The sequence below is a fragment of the Heloderma suspectum genome, chromosome 1, assembly GCF_057233095.1.
Source record: "Heloderma suspectum isolate Gila_16-S chromosome 1, 16-S_ref, whole genome shotgun sequence".
NCBI classification, from domain to species: domain Eukaryota; kingdom Metazoa; phylum Chordata; class Lepidosauria; order Squamata; family Helodermatidae; genus Heloderma; species Heloderma suspectum.
Window position 1 is genome coordinate 220,514,134 of NC_139458.1, and position 14,703 is coordinate 220,528,836.

General features: G+C 39.3%; 1 protein-coding gene across 7 annotated transcripts in view; it reads left to right on the forward strand.

The window, feature by feature from the left end:
- UBE2F (ubiquitin conjugating enzyme E2 F (putative)) overlaps positions 1-14,703 on the forward strand; it is a 47,919-nt gene that overhangs the window by 16,974 nt on the left and 16,242 nt on the right. For all 7 annotated transcript variants that reach the window (XM_084819552.1, XM_084819562.1, XM_084819545.1 and 4 more), the window contains 4 exons: positions 98-163; positions 3,868-3,935; positions 13,056-13,126; positions 14,545-14,602. In XM_084819552.1, the coding sequence (XP_084675678.1) occupies positions 98-163; positions 3,868-3,935; positions 13,056-13,126; positions 14,545-14,602 (263 nt within the window). The remainder of the gene's footprint in view (positions 1-97; positions 164-3,867; positions 3,936-13,055; positions 13,127-14,544; positions 14,603-14,703) is intronic.

Here is a 14,703-nt window from a genome sequence, read left to right on the forward strand (position 1 = left end):
CCTTTCTTTTCTGTGTTTGGTGCCTTCCTTTCATCTATGGCTTCAACCAGAAACTCACAGTTTTCAGTTATTTTCAGATTTTTATTTTCTTTTTCAGGTACGTGTGAAGTGAACTTTCCTGACCCAAATAAACTCCATTATTTTCTCCTAACTGTAAACCCAGGTAATCTTTTAAAAACACATACTGAAATAATGTTAACTTTTAAGTGACCCTGAGCACAGAATGCATATGGTGGTATGTCTTGCGCTAAATTATTTTGGCAAACTTAAATTAAAGGCTTGTCATTTGAGCAAGAATAGAGATTAAGTGGGTAGAAGGTATATTTATATTATGATGGTTAACTTACAGCCATACATGACCCATCAAAGCTATGTAATCCAAAAAGAGGTCTGCACCAATCAAGAACAAAAATGAGTGGCAAACCACAAAGGTACTAAAATATTTTTTTAATTTGAAAAAATGTTATATTTTTAAGCCAAATACAATATAATAGGTAATATACATTAAATAATAAATTAGAATCAATATGAGAAGATAGGTTCATAATATAAATATCAAGAAGTATGAACTTACATTCAGATGCATACATACAGATGTAAATATAATTTATTTAAAGAATTATGAATATATTAAATAATACATTGATTAAAGAAATATCAGAATACCTCAAACTGTAAACACACACACAACTCCTAACATACAAATATTCTATCAAATGCTTAATAGCAAATAATGTCAGGCCACATCTTGTACTTCATTATTCCAAAGCATTGCAAATATTCTCAAATTCTCCATTTGTTAGCACACAATAATTCATAGAGGGTAGATTCACTTTTTTCATCAATGGCTTATGGCCAACCTTGACACAGTTAACAAATGAATTACTATTTCTTTATCCCCAGCAGGGACTGTGGTTTAAATCCAACATCATGTTAGCAGAAATCCACTATCACAACATGACTTTCTCCACGCTGCCTGAAAATCTGATCTGGAGGGTTTCCCAGACATCCAGAGTAGATTTTGAGGGCAGGCATGGGGGGGCGGGAATTGACCCCCTTCTGGTTCTACTGATGGAACTGATTCTGGCAGCGGAATGGCACAATTAGATTCAACACTGTATTTCTCATATAACATTAAAGTCCTGGTAAATTAGCTGGCTTTTTCCAGGTAATTATTTTGGTAGTTTTTCATTTTAATTGTGTAATTCTTTTACGCAGAAAAAACAGTATGCTCTTTAGTATATAGAGAACATGTACTTTGAAATGTAATTAGTATTGTCACGTTGGCCATACTGTTAGGATCCAAAATAATTTTTATAGACTCAGTTGTGTTAGGGTAAGTTGCAAGCTTTCAACTTACATGAAAAATAATTCTGTGTAACTTCAAAGTTTGCTACCATGCCAGTGTAGTTGTGTCATTACAATAATTCCTTTAAATCTTTGTTAGATGGATTCTAACCCTTTATGAAATGAACTACCCAAATGTTTTTTCTAGTTTGGGCAATTTTGGGATTTTTGTACTAGATGTGAGCACTAGATGGCACTGTTAGGGCTTGGACATGTTAATGAAGCTTGATTTGCATTAGAAATCTTGATGCTTTAATTTTTTCACATTTTTCCTCTCCCTTAGTCTTAAAAGTTTTAAGACAGAGCTAACAAACATAACTAGAGATTTGTGACCCATAGTGACCTTGTCTCCAAAGTTTCCATGCCTGTCCACTCTACCAAGAAAACATGACCCCCAGGGACCGTAGGATTGCATCCTAAGCGTTTTCTATCTCCCAAAAGATAGCTTTTCAAAGTTTGTAGAGCCTCTTAAATAATACCAATTTCATCTTATTTTTCTGTAATATTCTCTCAAATTGAAAATATTCATACCATGGCAAATAATCTACTTCCACTACTTGTTTCATTTCCTCATCTGACCAAAAATAGTTGTTTTTAAATAAGTCTTTATATTTGAACTTTTCTTTTCCAAATATCACAATTTCCTAATTAGATATTCTTATTGAAGTTAACATGAGATATGGCTACAACTGGGGCTTCAGCTAGACTGCTCCTTTATATTTATCCTATAGTCTTGGGGCACAATCCTATGGCCGCTAGACAGCAGCTGACAGCCATGGGATATTTTGGTTTATGGGAACCAACCTCGAAGCCAGTGCTCCGAGGTCAGTTCCCAGAAAACCGCCTCACCGTCCCCACCACCTCATAAGAGGTGCAGTTCGTCCCCGGCTCCATGCTTGTAAGAGCAGGGTGGAGCAGGGGAAAAGGGGACGCTGGAAGCATCATTCCTATGTGGCCTTTCCCCACCCCCAGCTCTGACCTGCCCTGGCTAGACAACTGAAATGGGCCATCTAGCACTAATGCAGGGCAACCGGAGCACAGAGGAAAAGATCCTCTCCATGTTCTGCCTGCCCTGCATTGGATAGTCGGAGGCAGCTGACTATCTCCATTGGATTGCACCCTTAATAAGTTAACAGTTTAAAAAGTGCTGTTCCATGTGTTGTTTCATTTCTTTCTTCCCTAGCCATAGTAAAGCCTGTAACTTCACCTCTTTAGGTATTCTTGGTAGGGCCTAAGTTTGTTCTGTTTTGACCCTAAGCCTGAAGTGACTGAAATGTCCTAGAGGCCATTGGCGGTCAAAGTCTAGGCAATACAAGTTGTCAAGAATTGTCACTATCGTTGCTTAAAATAAATAATAACATAACTTCACTAGTATATTATGTTTTATCTGCACTATTTCAGTAAGGAAATAGGTAGGAATGGTGATGGCAGGCAGACTGGCTGTTAAAGGAGAATGGGGGAGGACAGAGTATTGGGAGCGAGGGACCACCATAGAAGTAAGGGATGATATGCAGGGGGTGTTATGGTGGTGGTTGGGATAGGCAAGACATGTTATACACCTGGGTGCTATCTCCCCTTCTGGCTCGCCCTCCCCTTCCCCCCCTTGGAGACTTAACTGTAGTTCCCTCAAGCCTTTGGGTGCTGCTAATGAATGTCAGGTCAGTCTGGAAAAATGTGCATCATCTCTGACCTTAACGTAGAAGAACTTACTGACTTGGCTTGTATTAACTGAAATCTGGTTGAATGAAGAGTATGTGTTGGCTTCGAGGTTGTTCCCATAACCAGAGCTATTTTGAGTGATGAGAGGCCTGTTGAACTATGGGACTCAGGTTGTAAAACCCTTTAAGGCTTGCTGTAACCCATTTATGTTGCATTTTGCTGCTAAAATTACTCATCTGTGCTGACTTCGATGCCACACTTTTGACAGTATCTGGTCCTGTTGTTATGAATACTTGTCAGCTTGTGCAGACTAAGGAAATACAAAAGCTTCTTGGAGGGTATTCCTGTATTCTAGATCCTTGCTCATCTTGACCTTTAAAATCTGTAAGGGCATGGCTAGGAGTTTGGACTTCAGAAATGATAAATGCTTCTTTGAGTGAGAGAATGGTGTTTACTGCCTTAAAAAAGGCAGTGCTCATTTTCATCTTAAAAGGCTTAATAGCTTGAGTCCAGGTTATTTTAGGAACCTCCCACACCTGTATGAACTTGCCTGTGTGTTAAGATCACCTTCAGAGGCCCTACATATTTGGTCCTCTGTTAAGACCTGTAAGGTCAACGGGCACTAGAAATAGGGACTCCTCAGTGGTGGCTGCTTTGTTTCTGGGTTATTTTACATTGGTTTTAAATTTTATTTGTAAATGTACAAATTTATTAATGATCTAGAATTGTATGTATTTTACTGTAAGCCACCTTGAGAAGACTGTAGTATTGCAAGGCAGCTAAGAAATTCATTAAATACATACATACATACATACATAATAGTTGCATATTTATTTTAAGCTCATGTGTTTCCTTTAACAGATGAAGGTTATTATCAAAATGGAACATTTCAGTTTGAAATTGAGGTTCCTGATGCCTATAATATGGTGGTAAGTAATTAAAATGTTTAGTACTGAGTTTCTTTCCACACTAGGCTTCAAACAGAAGGTAGTTTTTAGTTGTATGTTACAGTACTTGATATGTAGCCATTTTGTACCAGATTATATTCACATTCTTCCTGTGTTAGAAATGTAGTTTGCAAAAGAGAAGGTTCGTTTTGTGTGTTGTGTTCTTACACTTGGGCTAATTTATTGTTGAAAGGAATCCTTTAAAATCTAATCCCTTCAGATTTAGATGTGATCTTGCAGTTATCAGGACAAATATTTTGCATGAAACGCACTTACTTATACACTCCTTAGAGATAATTCTATTACTGAAGGGCAAATAAGCTACTGTTCTAAATTTAATTTTGAAAACTATTTAATATGTCCAATCTACTCAACAGAACCTTTATGTCAGATCTGGTAATTATAGTAAGCTAGGGGGCGGTGGTGGGTGGACTGACAGGAGAGCAGGATAATCTGAGAGGCAAAGCTTCATGTATTGCACATACCTTCCTGCTTGTGCAAGAAAAATGTGATGGTCAGAATCTTCAAGAGATACTAGATAGTGTCTCAGGCTGCTTTGTATTAATTGGATGGTAGCTGTACCTGTTTTGAACCATTAGACATTTTGCATGGTAATGTCTTAACATCTGAGGCTGTTTTTCATTTTTTCATTTTGAAAAAAAAAATTGTTTTTCATTTTTTCATTTCAATTTGATTAAAAAATCAAATTTTAACTTCTTGGATTTATTATCATATATGCTCCTAGTTTAAACTTTCCTAGTACAAGATGATTGAAAAAGCTTACATCATACAAATGCAGCTCTCATTATATTGCGCACTATGTGTCATGCACAGTCATTACTTTTCATAGGAAAATAGTATTCTGATTAAGGTTTTTCTCATCTCTTGTTGGTAAGAAATAACGACTTGAAGATTTGCAACAAAATAACACAGACAGCTTAAGTTTGAATGTGTAGATGTGATTAGAAAAGTGAAATCAGGTTTTGAGAAAGTTCTATCTTTGCACTAAGCTCTAATTGAAGGAAGAACGATTTTTCTATTATCAGCAAGGATGCTATTTCAATGACTTCCTAATTTGCCACATACTGTAACTTTACCTTCCAGGGTTTATAATTTAATGCGGTTGTTTAATCAGTTTAACGGTGTGATATAAAAAGCCCTGAAGGAAAGATAATGTCAAGGGAGATACAAGATGCAGTATCTGTCAACTGACTCCTTCATCAGGACTTGAAGGAGGCATTTAATGCAGATGAAGAGACTTTACTTTTCTTCCTGATCTTTGGTCTTCATCCCCCCCTTCCAACCAGACAGCTCTCATTCTGATAAGAGGCCCTGCCATATACTATACTTTTGCATCATAACTGTCATGGACCCTTGCTGAAGCATGTTGCTGGCCCATAGAGGGTCAGGTAAGCTTGGTTCTTAATGTATTGCACTTTTTCATTTTTTATTTTATAACCCAGAGGATATAAAATAATAATGGAAGACATTTTAAGGTGTGAAATATATTAAACCAGCACTTTGCTGATTGCCTCTCAGATGAATCCGTAACTGCAGTAGAATATCTTTTTGATTTTGATGCACCTGAAGCCAAAGTAGACATGGTTTCCCTGCCAGAGATCAAATGTGAATAAGAATAATGTAGTTATGTTGATCACTGTTGTAAGTTCCTTGGTAGGAATACGAACACACATGCTGATGATTAACTTTTGTGCTGCAGCTGTGTAGGCCACCTAAAGCTAAAAACATGGTCTCATTAGCCATTTGGTTGCATTAAGGATAGCCTTTCTACCCATAATGCAATAGGAGCATTATTATGGGTACAAACGTCTGGGCAAATTAATGTTTATTCATAAATCAATCCTGTTGAGCTCAGTGGGACATTCTCCCAGGTAAGTGAGTGTAGGCTTGCAGCTGTAGTCTTTTAAGGAATATGTGAACCATGTGGCTAAAGTAGTATTCCTCTTTGCATATGCTCAGCTCATGCCTTTATAAAGCTAACATTGACCCAAGCATGGAACATGTAAGTCTTTCTTTCTTTCCCTTCTCATTTTGAGAGGAGTGCATGCTTAAACAGGAAAATTTTGTGGGTAGTTGAATGTGAGATCTCTTCTGATTGTGGGAGAGGGTGATTAATTTTCCAGGATCAGGGGAACTCCTCTATTCAGGTAACTACAGGATCTCTTGATTGGTTTGATAACCTGTCACTGGAATGAGGAGAGCAGGATGGAAATGGGGGATGGGGCATGAAAGAGGGCCGGTGAGCCTCTCCATATTTCCCTCTGGAGAAAATCTTAGGATAACGTAACAACTGAACAGTCTCACTGAAAGCGCCTTTTGGATTAACTAGTGCCAGTAACTTAGCACTTTTTAAAATACATTTAAATTATATATTATTTGATATGACAAGAATATTAATAAAATGTTGTGACAAATGGTTTCATATGTGAAAATATGGTTTCATATGCCACCAATGATGGGTGTGTGTGTATGCCACTGGCTGTACTTCCTGAATGGTTAGTGCCCCACTTTTGCCAAACCCCTTGAATTACAGCTGAAAGTCCTGACTTCGCTCCCATCTGGGTGTGTTTCCTTTCAACTTCAGTGTGGTGGTGTACAGAGGCCAACTGCCAAAACAGTTATCCTTGTTCGAATATTTCTGGCCCTGACTGTATGTTGTTTGTATGTATTGTCCATAAGCTTTTAGGTAAATGGCTTTTAAACTTTGTATATTGGATTTTAATGTTTTAACTTTTGTAAACCGCCCAGAGAGCTTCGGCTATGGGGCGGTATAGAAATGTAATAAATAAATAAAGCCGTTAGAGTGAATCAGCAAAACCACTACAGGTGAACTTAACCCACGCAGTGTAAAGTGATATTATAACTATGATCTATTTGAGCTTAAGGACATAATCAAAGTTCTGCACATAATCCGTATTATGCAGCAAGGAACTACAAAAACATTTGTAATTTAAGCAAATTTGCATAATTCTGTTTCTGTTTAACATGGAGGAAAGACTAATAGCTGTGCATAGCACTAAAGCCCGGTCCCTTGCCCCTTGAAAATCCACCCCCCCACCCCCCCGCATACAATTTTTCGTTACTTTTAACGAAAGCTGAGATTCTTAGAAGTGTGGACAATACTGAATTCCATGGATGTATGGTGAGTTGGGGAAATAGACAGAGGCTTGATTGAGCTTGAACCTGAACACTTGCACTGCTCTATTATTCCCAGCTATAGCCTTCTCATAAATCTGCACTTTTAACTGTGTTCTCGATACTCTGAGCTGTGAATACATCATGGCAGGAAATGGCACTTTTAAACTTCTTGTGAAGTGGCTAATTTTTACCTGTGTGCTGTTACCCCTTGCCAAATGAACAGGTTCAATTCAGCTAATCCTCCAATCCATACATCTGGATAAAACCGCAAACGTTTTGCTTGTAGCAAATTAGAAGTTCAAGTGTAATCTCCCCTGTGCAAGCCCACAGTTTGTTCAGCATGTTACAAACCATAGTTTGGAGGACCATCTGAACTGAGGCAATATGTCTCATCATACACATGTTAGATATAATTTGCCGTTTCCTTCCAAATGCTGTTAGGTTTTCTCTCAGTCCTCCTGCATTTATGCCCATCAAAGCATGCTATTCTTGTGTCTTGAGGCAGCTGTTCTCTGTACCGAGCCTGAATGTGCTTGGGGATGTATCGACAGCAACTTAGGTGAAATAGTTACATCTAAATGAACATCTCTCCAGCAAAGGAGATCGTTACCTTGTCGTGGTGCTGGAGCTTGAGCACCTCAATGACGTCATGAGCTAAACTGTGAAAGGACACCCAAGATGGGAAGGTCATGGCGGAGAGATCAGACTAAATACGATCCCTGGGGAAGGAAACGGCAACCCACCCCAGTATTCTTGCCACGAAAACTAAATGGATCACTATAACCAGAGATATGTCTGTATACCATCGGAAGATTGGATTCCCAGGACAGAAGATGGTCAAAATGCTACTGGGGAGGAACAGAGGATAAGTTCAACTAGCCCCGGATGTGATGACGCAGCTAGCTCAAAGTTGAAAGGACGGCTAGCAGCCGATGGTGCTGATGGTGAACGACGAATCCGATGTTCTAAAGATCAACACACCATAGGAACCTGGAATGTAAGATCTATGAGCCAGGGCAAATTGGATGTGGTTATTGGGGAGATGTCAAGATTAAATATAGACATTTTGGGTGTCAGTGAACTGAAATGGACTGGAATGGGCCACTTCACATCAGATGACCACCAGATCTACTACTGTGGACAAGAGGACCACAGAAGAAATGGAGTAGCCATCATAATTAATAATAAAGTGGCTAAAGCCGTGCTTGGATACAATCCAAAAAATGACAGAATGATCTCAGTTCGAATTCAGCGTAAGCCATTTAACATCACAGTGATCCAGATATACGCCCCAACCACAGATGCTGAAGAAGCAGAAGTAGATCAGTTCTGTGAGGATCTGCAGCACTACTGGATAGTACGCCAAAAAAAGATGCTATTTTCATTACAGGAGACTGGAATGCTAAGGTGGGTAGTCAAACAACTCCTGGAATTACAGGCAAGCATGGTCTGGGAGAACAAAATGAAGCGGGACATAGGCTGATAGAATTTTGCCAAGACAACTCACTGTGCATAACAAACACTCTCTTCCAAAAACCTAAGAAACAACTTTATACATGGACTTCACCAGACGGTCGACACCAAAATCAGATTGACTACATCCTTTTTAGCCAAAGGTGGCGGACATCTATGCAGTTGGTAAAAACAAGACGTGGAGCTGACTGTAGTTCAGATCACGAACTTCTTATTGCACAATTTAGAATCAGACTAAAGAGAATAAGGAAGACCCACAGATCAGTTAGATATGAGCTCACTAATATTCCTAATGAATATGCAGTGGAGGTGAAGAATAGATGTAAGAGACTAGATTTAGTAGATAGGGTCCCGGAAGAACTATGGACAGAAGTTCGCAACATTGTTCAGGAGGCGGCAACAAAAAATGTCCCAAAGAAAAAGAAAACCAAGAAGGCAAGATGGCTGTTTGCTGAGACACTGGAAGCAGCCCAAGAAAGAAGGAAAGCAAAAGGCAACAGTGATAGGGGGAGATATGCCCAATTAAATGCAGAATTCCAGAGGTTAGCCAGAAGAGATAAGGAATTATTTTTAAACAAGCAATGCGCAGAAGCGGAAGAAGATAATAGAATAGGAAGGACAAGAGACCTCTTCCAGAAAATTAGCAACATCGGAGGTAAATTCCAGGCAAAAATGGGTATGATCAAAAACAAAGATGGCAAGGACCTAACAGAAGCAGAAGAGATCAAGAAAAGGTGGCAAGAATATACGGAAGATCTGTATAGGAAGGATAATAATATCAGGGATAGATTTGATGGTGTGGTCAGTGAGCTAGAGCCAGACATCCTGAAGAGTGAGGTTGAATGGGCCTTAAGAAGCATTGCTAATAACAAGGCAGCAGGAGATGACGGTATCCCAGCTGAACTGTTTAAAATCTTGCAAGATGATGCTGTCAATGTGATGCATGCCATATGCCAGCAAATTTGGAAAACCCAAGAATAGCCAACAGATTGGAAAAATCAACTTATATCCCCATACCAAAAAAGGGAAGCACCAAAGAATGTTCAAACTATCGAACAGTGGCACTTCTTTCACATGCCAGTAAGGTAATGCTCAAGATCTTGCAAGGTAGACTCCAGCAATTCATGCAATGAGAATTGCCAGATGTACAAGCTGGGTTTAGAAAAGGCAGAGGAACTAGAGACCAAATTGCCAATATCCGCTGGATAATGGAGAAAGCCAGGGAGTTTCAGAAAAACATCTATTTCTGTTTTATTGACTATTCTAAAGCCTTTGACTGTGTGGATCATAACAAATTGTGGCAAGTTCTTGGTGGTATGGGGATACCAAGTCATCTTGTCTGCCTCCTGAGGAATCTGTGTAACGACCAAGTAGCAACGGTAAGAACAGACCACGGAACAACGGACTGGTTTAAGATTGGGAAAGGAGTACGGCAGGGTTGTATACTCTCACCCTACCTATTCAACCTGTATGCAGAACACATCACGCGATATGCTGGGCTTGATGAAGCCAAGGCTGGAGTTAAAATCGCTGGAAGAAACATTAAGAATCTCAGATACGCAGATGATACACTTTGATGGCTGAAAGCGAGGAGGAGCTGAGGAACCTTATGACGAAGGTGAAAGAAGAAAGTGCAAAAGCTGGGTTGCAGTTAAACCTCAAAAAAACCAAGATTATGGCAACCAGCTTGATTGATAACTGGCAAATAGAGGGCGAAAACGTGGAGGCAGTGACAGACTTTGTCTTTCTAGGCACAAAGATTACTGCAGACGCTGACTGCAGCCAGGAAATCAGAAGACGTTTACTTCTTGGGAAGAGAGCAATGACAAATCTTGATAAAATAGTGAAGAGCAGAGACATCACACTGACAACAAAGGTTCGCATAGTTAAAGCAACGATATTCCCCGTAGTAGCCTATGGCTGCGAGAGCTGGACCATAAGGAAGGCTGAGCAAAGGAAGATAGATGCTTTTGAACTGTGATGCTGGAGGAGAATTCTGAGAGTGCCTTGGACTGCAAGAAGGTCAAACTAGTCCATACTCCAGGAAATAAAGCCAGACTGCTCACTTGAGGGAATGATATTAAAGGCAAAAGTGAAGTACTTTGGCCACATAATGAGAAGACAGGATACCCTGGAGAAGATGCTGATGCTAGGGAAAGTGGAAGGCAAAAGGAAGAGGGGCCAACCAAGGGCAAGATGGATGAATGATATTCTGGGGGTGGCGACGGCCGACAGGAAGCTCTGGCATGGGCTGGTCCATGAAGTCACGAAGAGTCGGAAGCGACTGACTGAATAAACAACAACAACAACAAATGAACATCTAAATTGCTCCAATCTCATTGGAGAAAAATTGCTTGATTGGACAGGGATTATTTGCAGCTGCAGGACAGAAGTTCAGACAAAATCAGTCATTAGATGAAGGCAGGCAAAAGGTTGTAAATATGATTATCTTGACTGATACAAAACTAAGATGAAAAGACTGTCATAACTGGAAAGACTTGATAGGCCTTGGATTCAGCAGAACTGACCTCACTAATTCAGCTGTGATGATGGTTACAGAAGAACAGTTCTGAGTATTTTTCAATGATGAAACTTTTTGGCTAATCTCGTGTCGTGATAGACAAAACTTCAGTTAATCATGAGTTGCATACCGACTTTGTAACATGGGCATCTTGGACAGGCAGATCCCTATAATAAACGTTTTCTAGGGAAAAGGCTAACATCTGTCCAAGCAAAACAAAACCCCTATGAAGCTGTATCTCATTCCGACACATACAGCAAAGTTGTAACTAATGATTTAATGTTTTCTGTGATTAGAGTGCCCTTTCTGAAATTTCTTGAGTCGTCTTGATGAACATATTTCATTTCAATTAAGAGGAAGTGCCAAGCTAGGGTTCAGTGAGATGGCTAGTATGTTGTAGTTGAGTAAATTAAAAGGGGTATATTTGAAAAACAAAATATTCAAAGTTAATTATGAACTTTGAAGACGTTTCCAAGCAAATTATATGCTGCTTGGAGTTTTCTGCTGCACACATACTGTTTAGGAAGACTGGCATCTTCATTCCTGTATTTGGGAGGTAGGCGGGAATTCACACCACTTCACAGAGATGAGCGCTATGTAGGGACAAAAGAGGGACTTGTTAATTTTTTAATATAAAATTTTGAAATACAAGCTGAAGTAGGTGAGGTAGAAATTTTAATGATTCTTTAGGACCTGGACTAAAACTAGTTGCCCTTAAATTTTATTAGCAGTTTCAGATTTTCAGATGCAAAATGGCAACTGGTCCTCAGAACAGATTGCGCATGTTGCTTTTTCAGAATTGGCTATAAATGTTGTCTAATGTTTGCCAGTTTCGTTGACATGGGATTTTGATGAGGGTGTTCTGGACAGATAACTTAAAATGTTTCACTTTTGATAACAAAACTAATTTTTTTGGTAGAGATGAAAAGCCAGTTATAATAAAACACAGTCTGTGGGATGTGCTATTATGATTTGTAGTTTCTTTTCTGATGACTTACACCCACATATATAGAGAAGTTTCTAAGGAAAATAGATTTACAAATAAAAAGCATTTCACAAAAGATGAGAAATTCAGTTGGTGTTGAGTCATTTCATTATAATAACTTAACAAGATCAATCTCTTTAAGTTTTTTTTAAAATTTATAGAGTGTAGATTTCTGCTACTAATCAGCAAACCATATGCTCTGTGAGGTTTTTAAAGTATATCTGTTGAGTGCATATATATAAGGCTTAACAAATTGAGTGGGGTCCAGTATCCCTTTTGTGAATGGAAGCAACTGAGATCCGGCGGAGGCTCTCACTGAGGTGGGGGGAGAGACAGTTTCCCCCCTTGCAGCCCCACACAGTTTCAGAGGGTCCCCCAGCCAACCACACCAGCTTTTCAGGCACATGAGTGGAGTTTTCTGTTCATAGGAACTCTGAATCCAACCCATGAAGTCTGAACAATCCTAATCAAATAGCTATATAGATTTCCAGTTTTTAATTTACATGTGAAGCTTTGCAAAATATGTTGAGCCTTTTGTGTATATTATAAATCAGTTGGTCACCCACGAACACAGTTGTGGAGAAAAATCAAATCTAATGAAAGGTTTAACTTAAATGTGTTTATTGAAACATTCAGAGTGTTACACCATTTATCTTTACTAAACTTCCTTAAATACAGTGTTCTTGGTGTCCAGGGCAGCCACTGTAATGTCCTTGTTGTGGTCCATCAACAACTTGAATCTTGAGGTTTGCCAATGAGCGCACACGACTCATGGCATCATAGATCCTTTCATGATTTGTTTACAGGCTGTATGTTACTGGCACAGGGTGAGGGTGGGGGTAAGGGGGAGACATTGCACACGGGGCAGATTGGTGGAAAGGAAATGTCCAAAATAATGTCTGGGAATTTCTGATTTGCCTTTTAGGTAGGGAAACATTGTAATCTCTGTTTTGTTTTCTGGCAGCCTCCAAAAGTAAAATGTTTGACTAGAATCTGGCATCCAAACATCACTGAAACAGGGGAAATCTGTTTAAGGTAATACATGATTTATGTAGCTCATTTTCCTTACTTTGCAGTTGCAATTAAATACCAGTAGATCAAATGTTCCATGAGAGAGAGACATCACTTTTATCTAAACATACTCATATGGAAATTTTCATGCCTAATGCTTATAAGTGACAAGATAAGCTCAAGCGAACAGTTCCCTTATCAGATCAGTGGTCCAGCTAGGTTAATTTACATTTTTTCCAAAGAGAATACTGAAGGTGTGTTCACAGAATAGATCTATCCAGTCATCTACTCCCAGGCTCTGGCAATCTAATGTTACTACCTGAAATGTGTGTTGTACTCTATCTTCCTAAAGAAGAACATTGGTAGGTGGCCCACAGGCTAAATCTAGTCTTTTGAAATACGCTAGTTGTGAACTACTCTCTTCCTTCTTCCTTACTGCACTTCTTGAAACAGCTTATAGAAGGGGAGATGGAGGCCTCAGCATGTAGAAGCATTCTTCTAGGAAATGCTGCCTTTTTCTAGCGCTGAGGGGGAAATTGTCCCCTATTGCTGATAAGAGATAAGAGCCATTCACCACTCAGCACTAGAGAAAGGCAGCATTTTTCTAGTGTTGATGCCCCCCTTGAGAGGAACGTCTCAGTGCTAGAGAAAGGCTATCTTTGTCTAGCACTAGGTGGTGAAACACTGCTCTTAGCTCCAATCAGTGATAGAAGATAAGAGTGGGGTTTGGTTTCCCCCCTAGGAGTAGAGAAAGGCAGCCCCTCTCCAGTGATGGGAGTGGAGTCAGGGTCTGGGAGGGAACCTTCATGGGCCAGCGGTTCCCCATCCTAAGCTAGGCTCTTTTTCTCTGTCTCCCTTCCAGTAAGTATAAAGGAATGGAGGGTGAGGGCTGGTGAGTGGAGTTGCTGACAGGACTCCTTGGGGAGGGTACCCATTATTTTTTTAACAAAATATTTCTAGAACACAAGTTTAAAATCACAACTTCAGCAAAAAAGAAACCCCCCTGAGTGCTTAGGAATTGCAAAGGGAGAGCGGACAAATTTAATTTCATATATATTTAAAACATAAATAGTACATTTACTATTTATGTTTTGAACTATTTATGTTCAAAATAGAGTATAGACTCGAAAGGAAGCCAAGGTTTGTGTTGCAAACATAATGTATTTCTCAGAACTTTGTATAACTCTGTAAATGTGGCTTGACGGTACTTATAAAATATTAACGTGTATTTGCAATTTTTGTGAAGGGGTGCGTATGTGTATATGTATGCACATGCACGCTTACATACATAAACAGTTTTTCCAGCCATTAGTGGAGAAATTGCTATCGCCACTGCTTAAGGGGGAGCAGTCTCTGCATCTGTTGCACTTCTTATATCCCAGACTAAGCAAAGAACATAGGAATTACAGTGTATATAATGTATGTGTGCATGTCTCTTTCAGTTTATTGAGAGAACATTCGATAGATGGCACTGGCTGGGCTCCAACTAGAACCTTAAAGGTAGTATTACATAAAATGTCTGTATGGTGTAGTCTTGATCAGCTGAAAACTTTTAGAAATCACAATCCAGGCAAAGTTAAGAATATTTAAACTGTATTTAT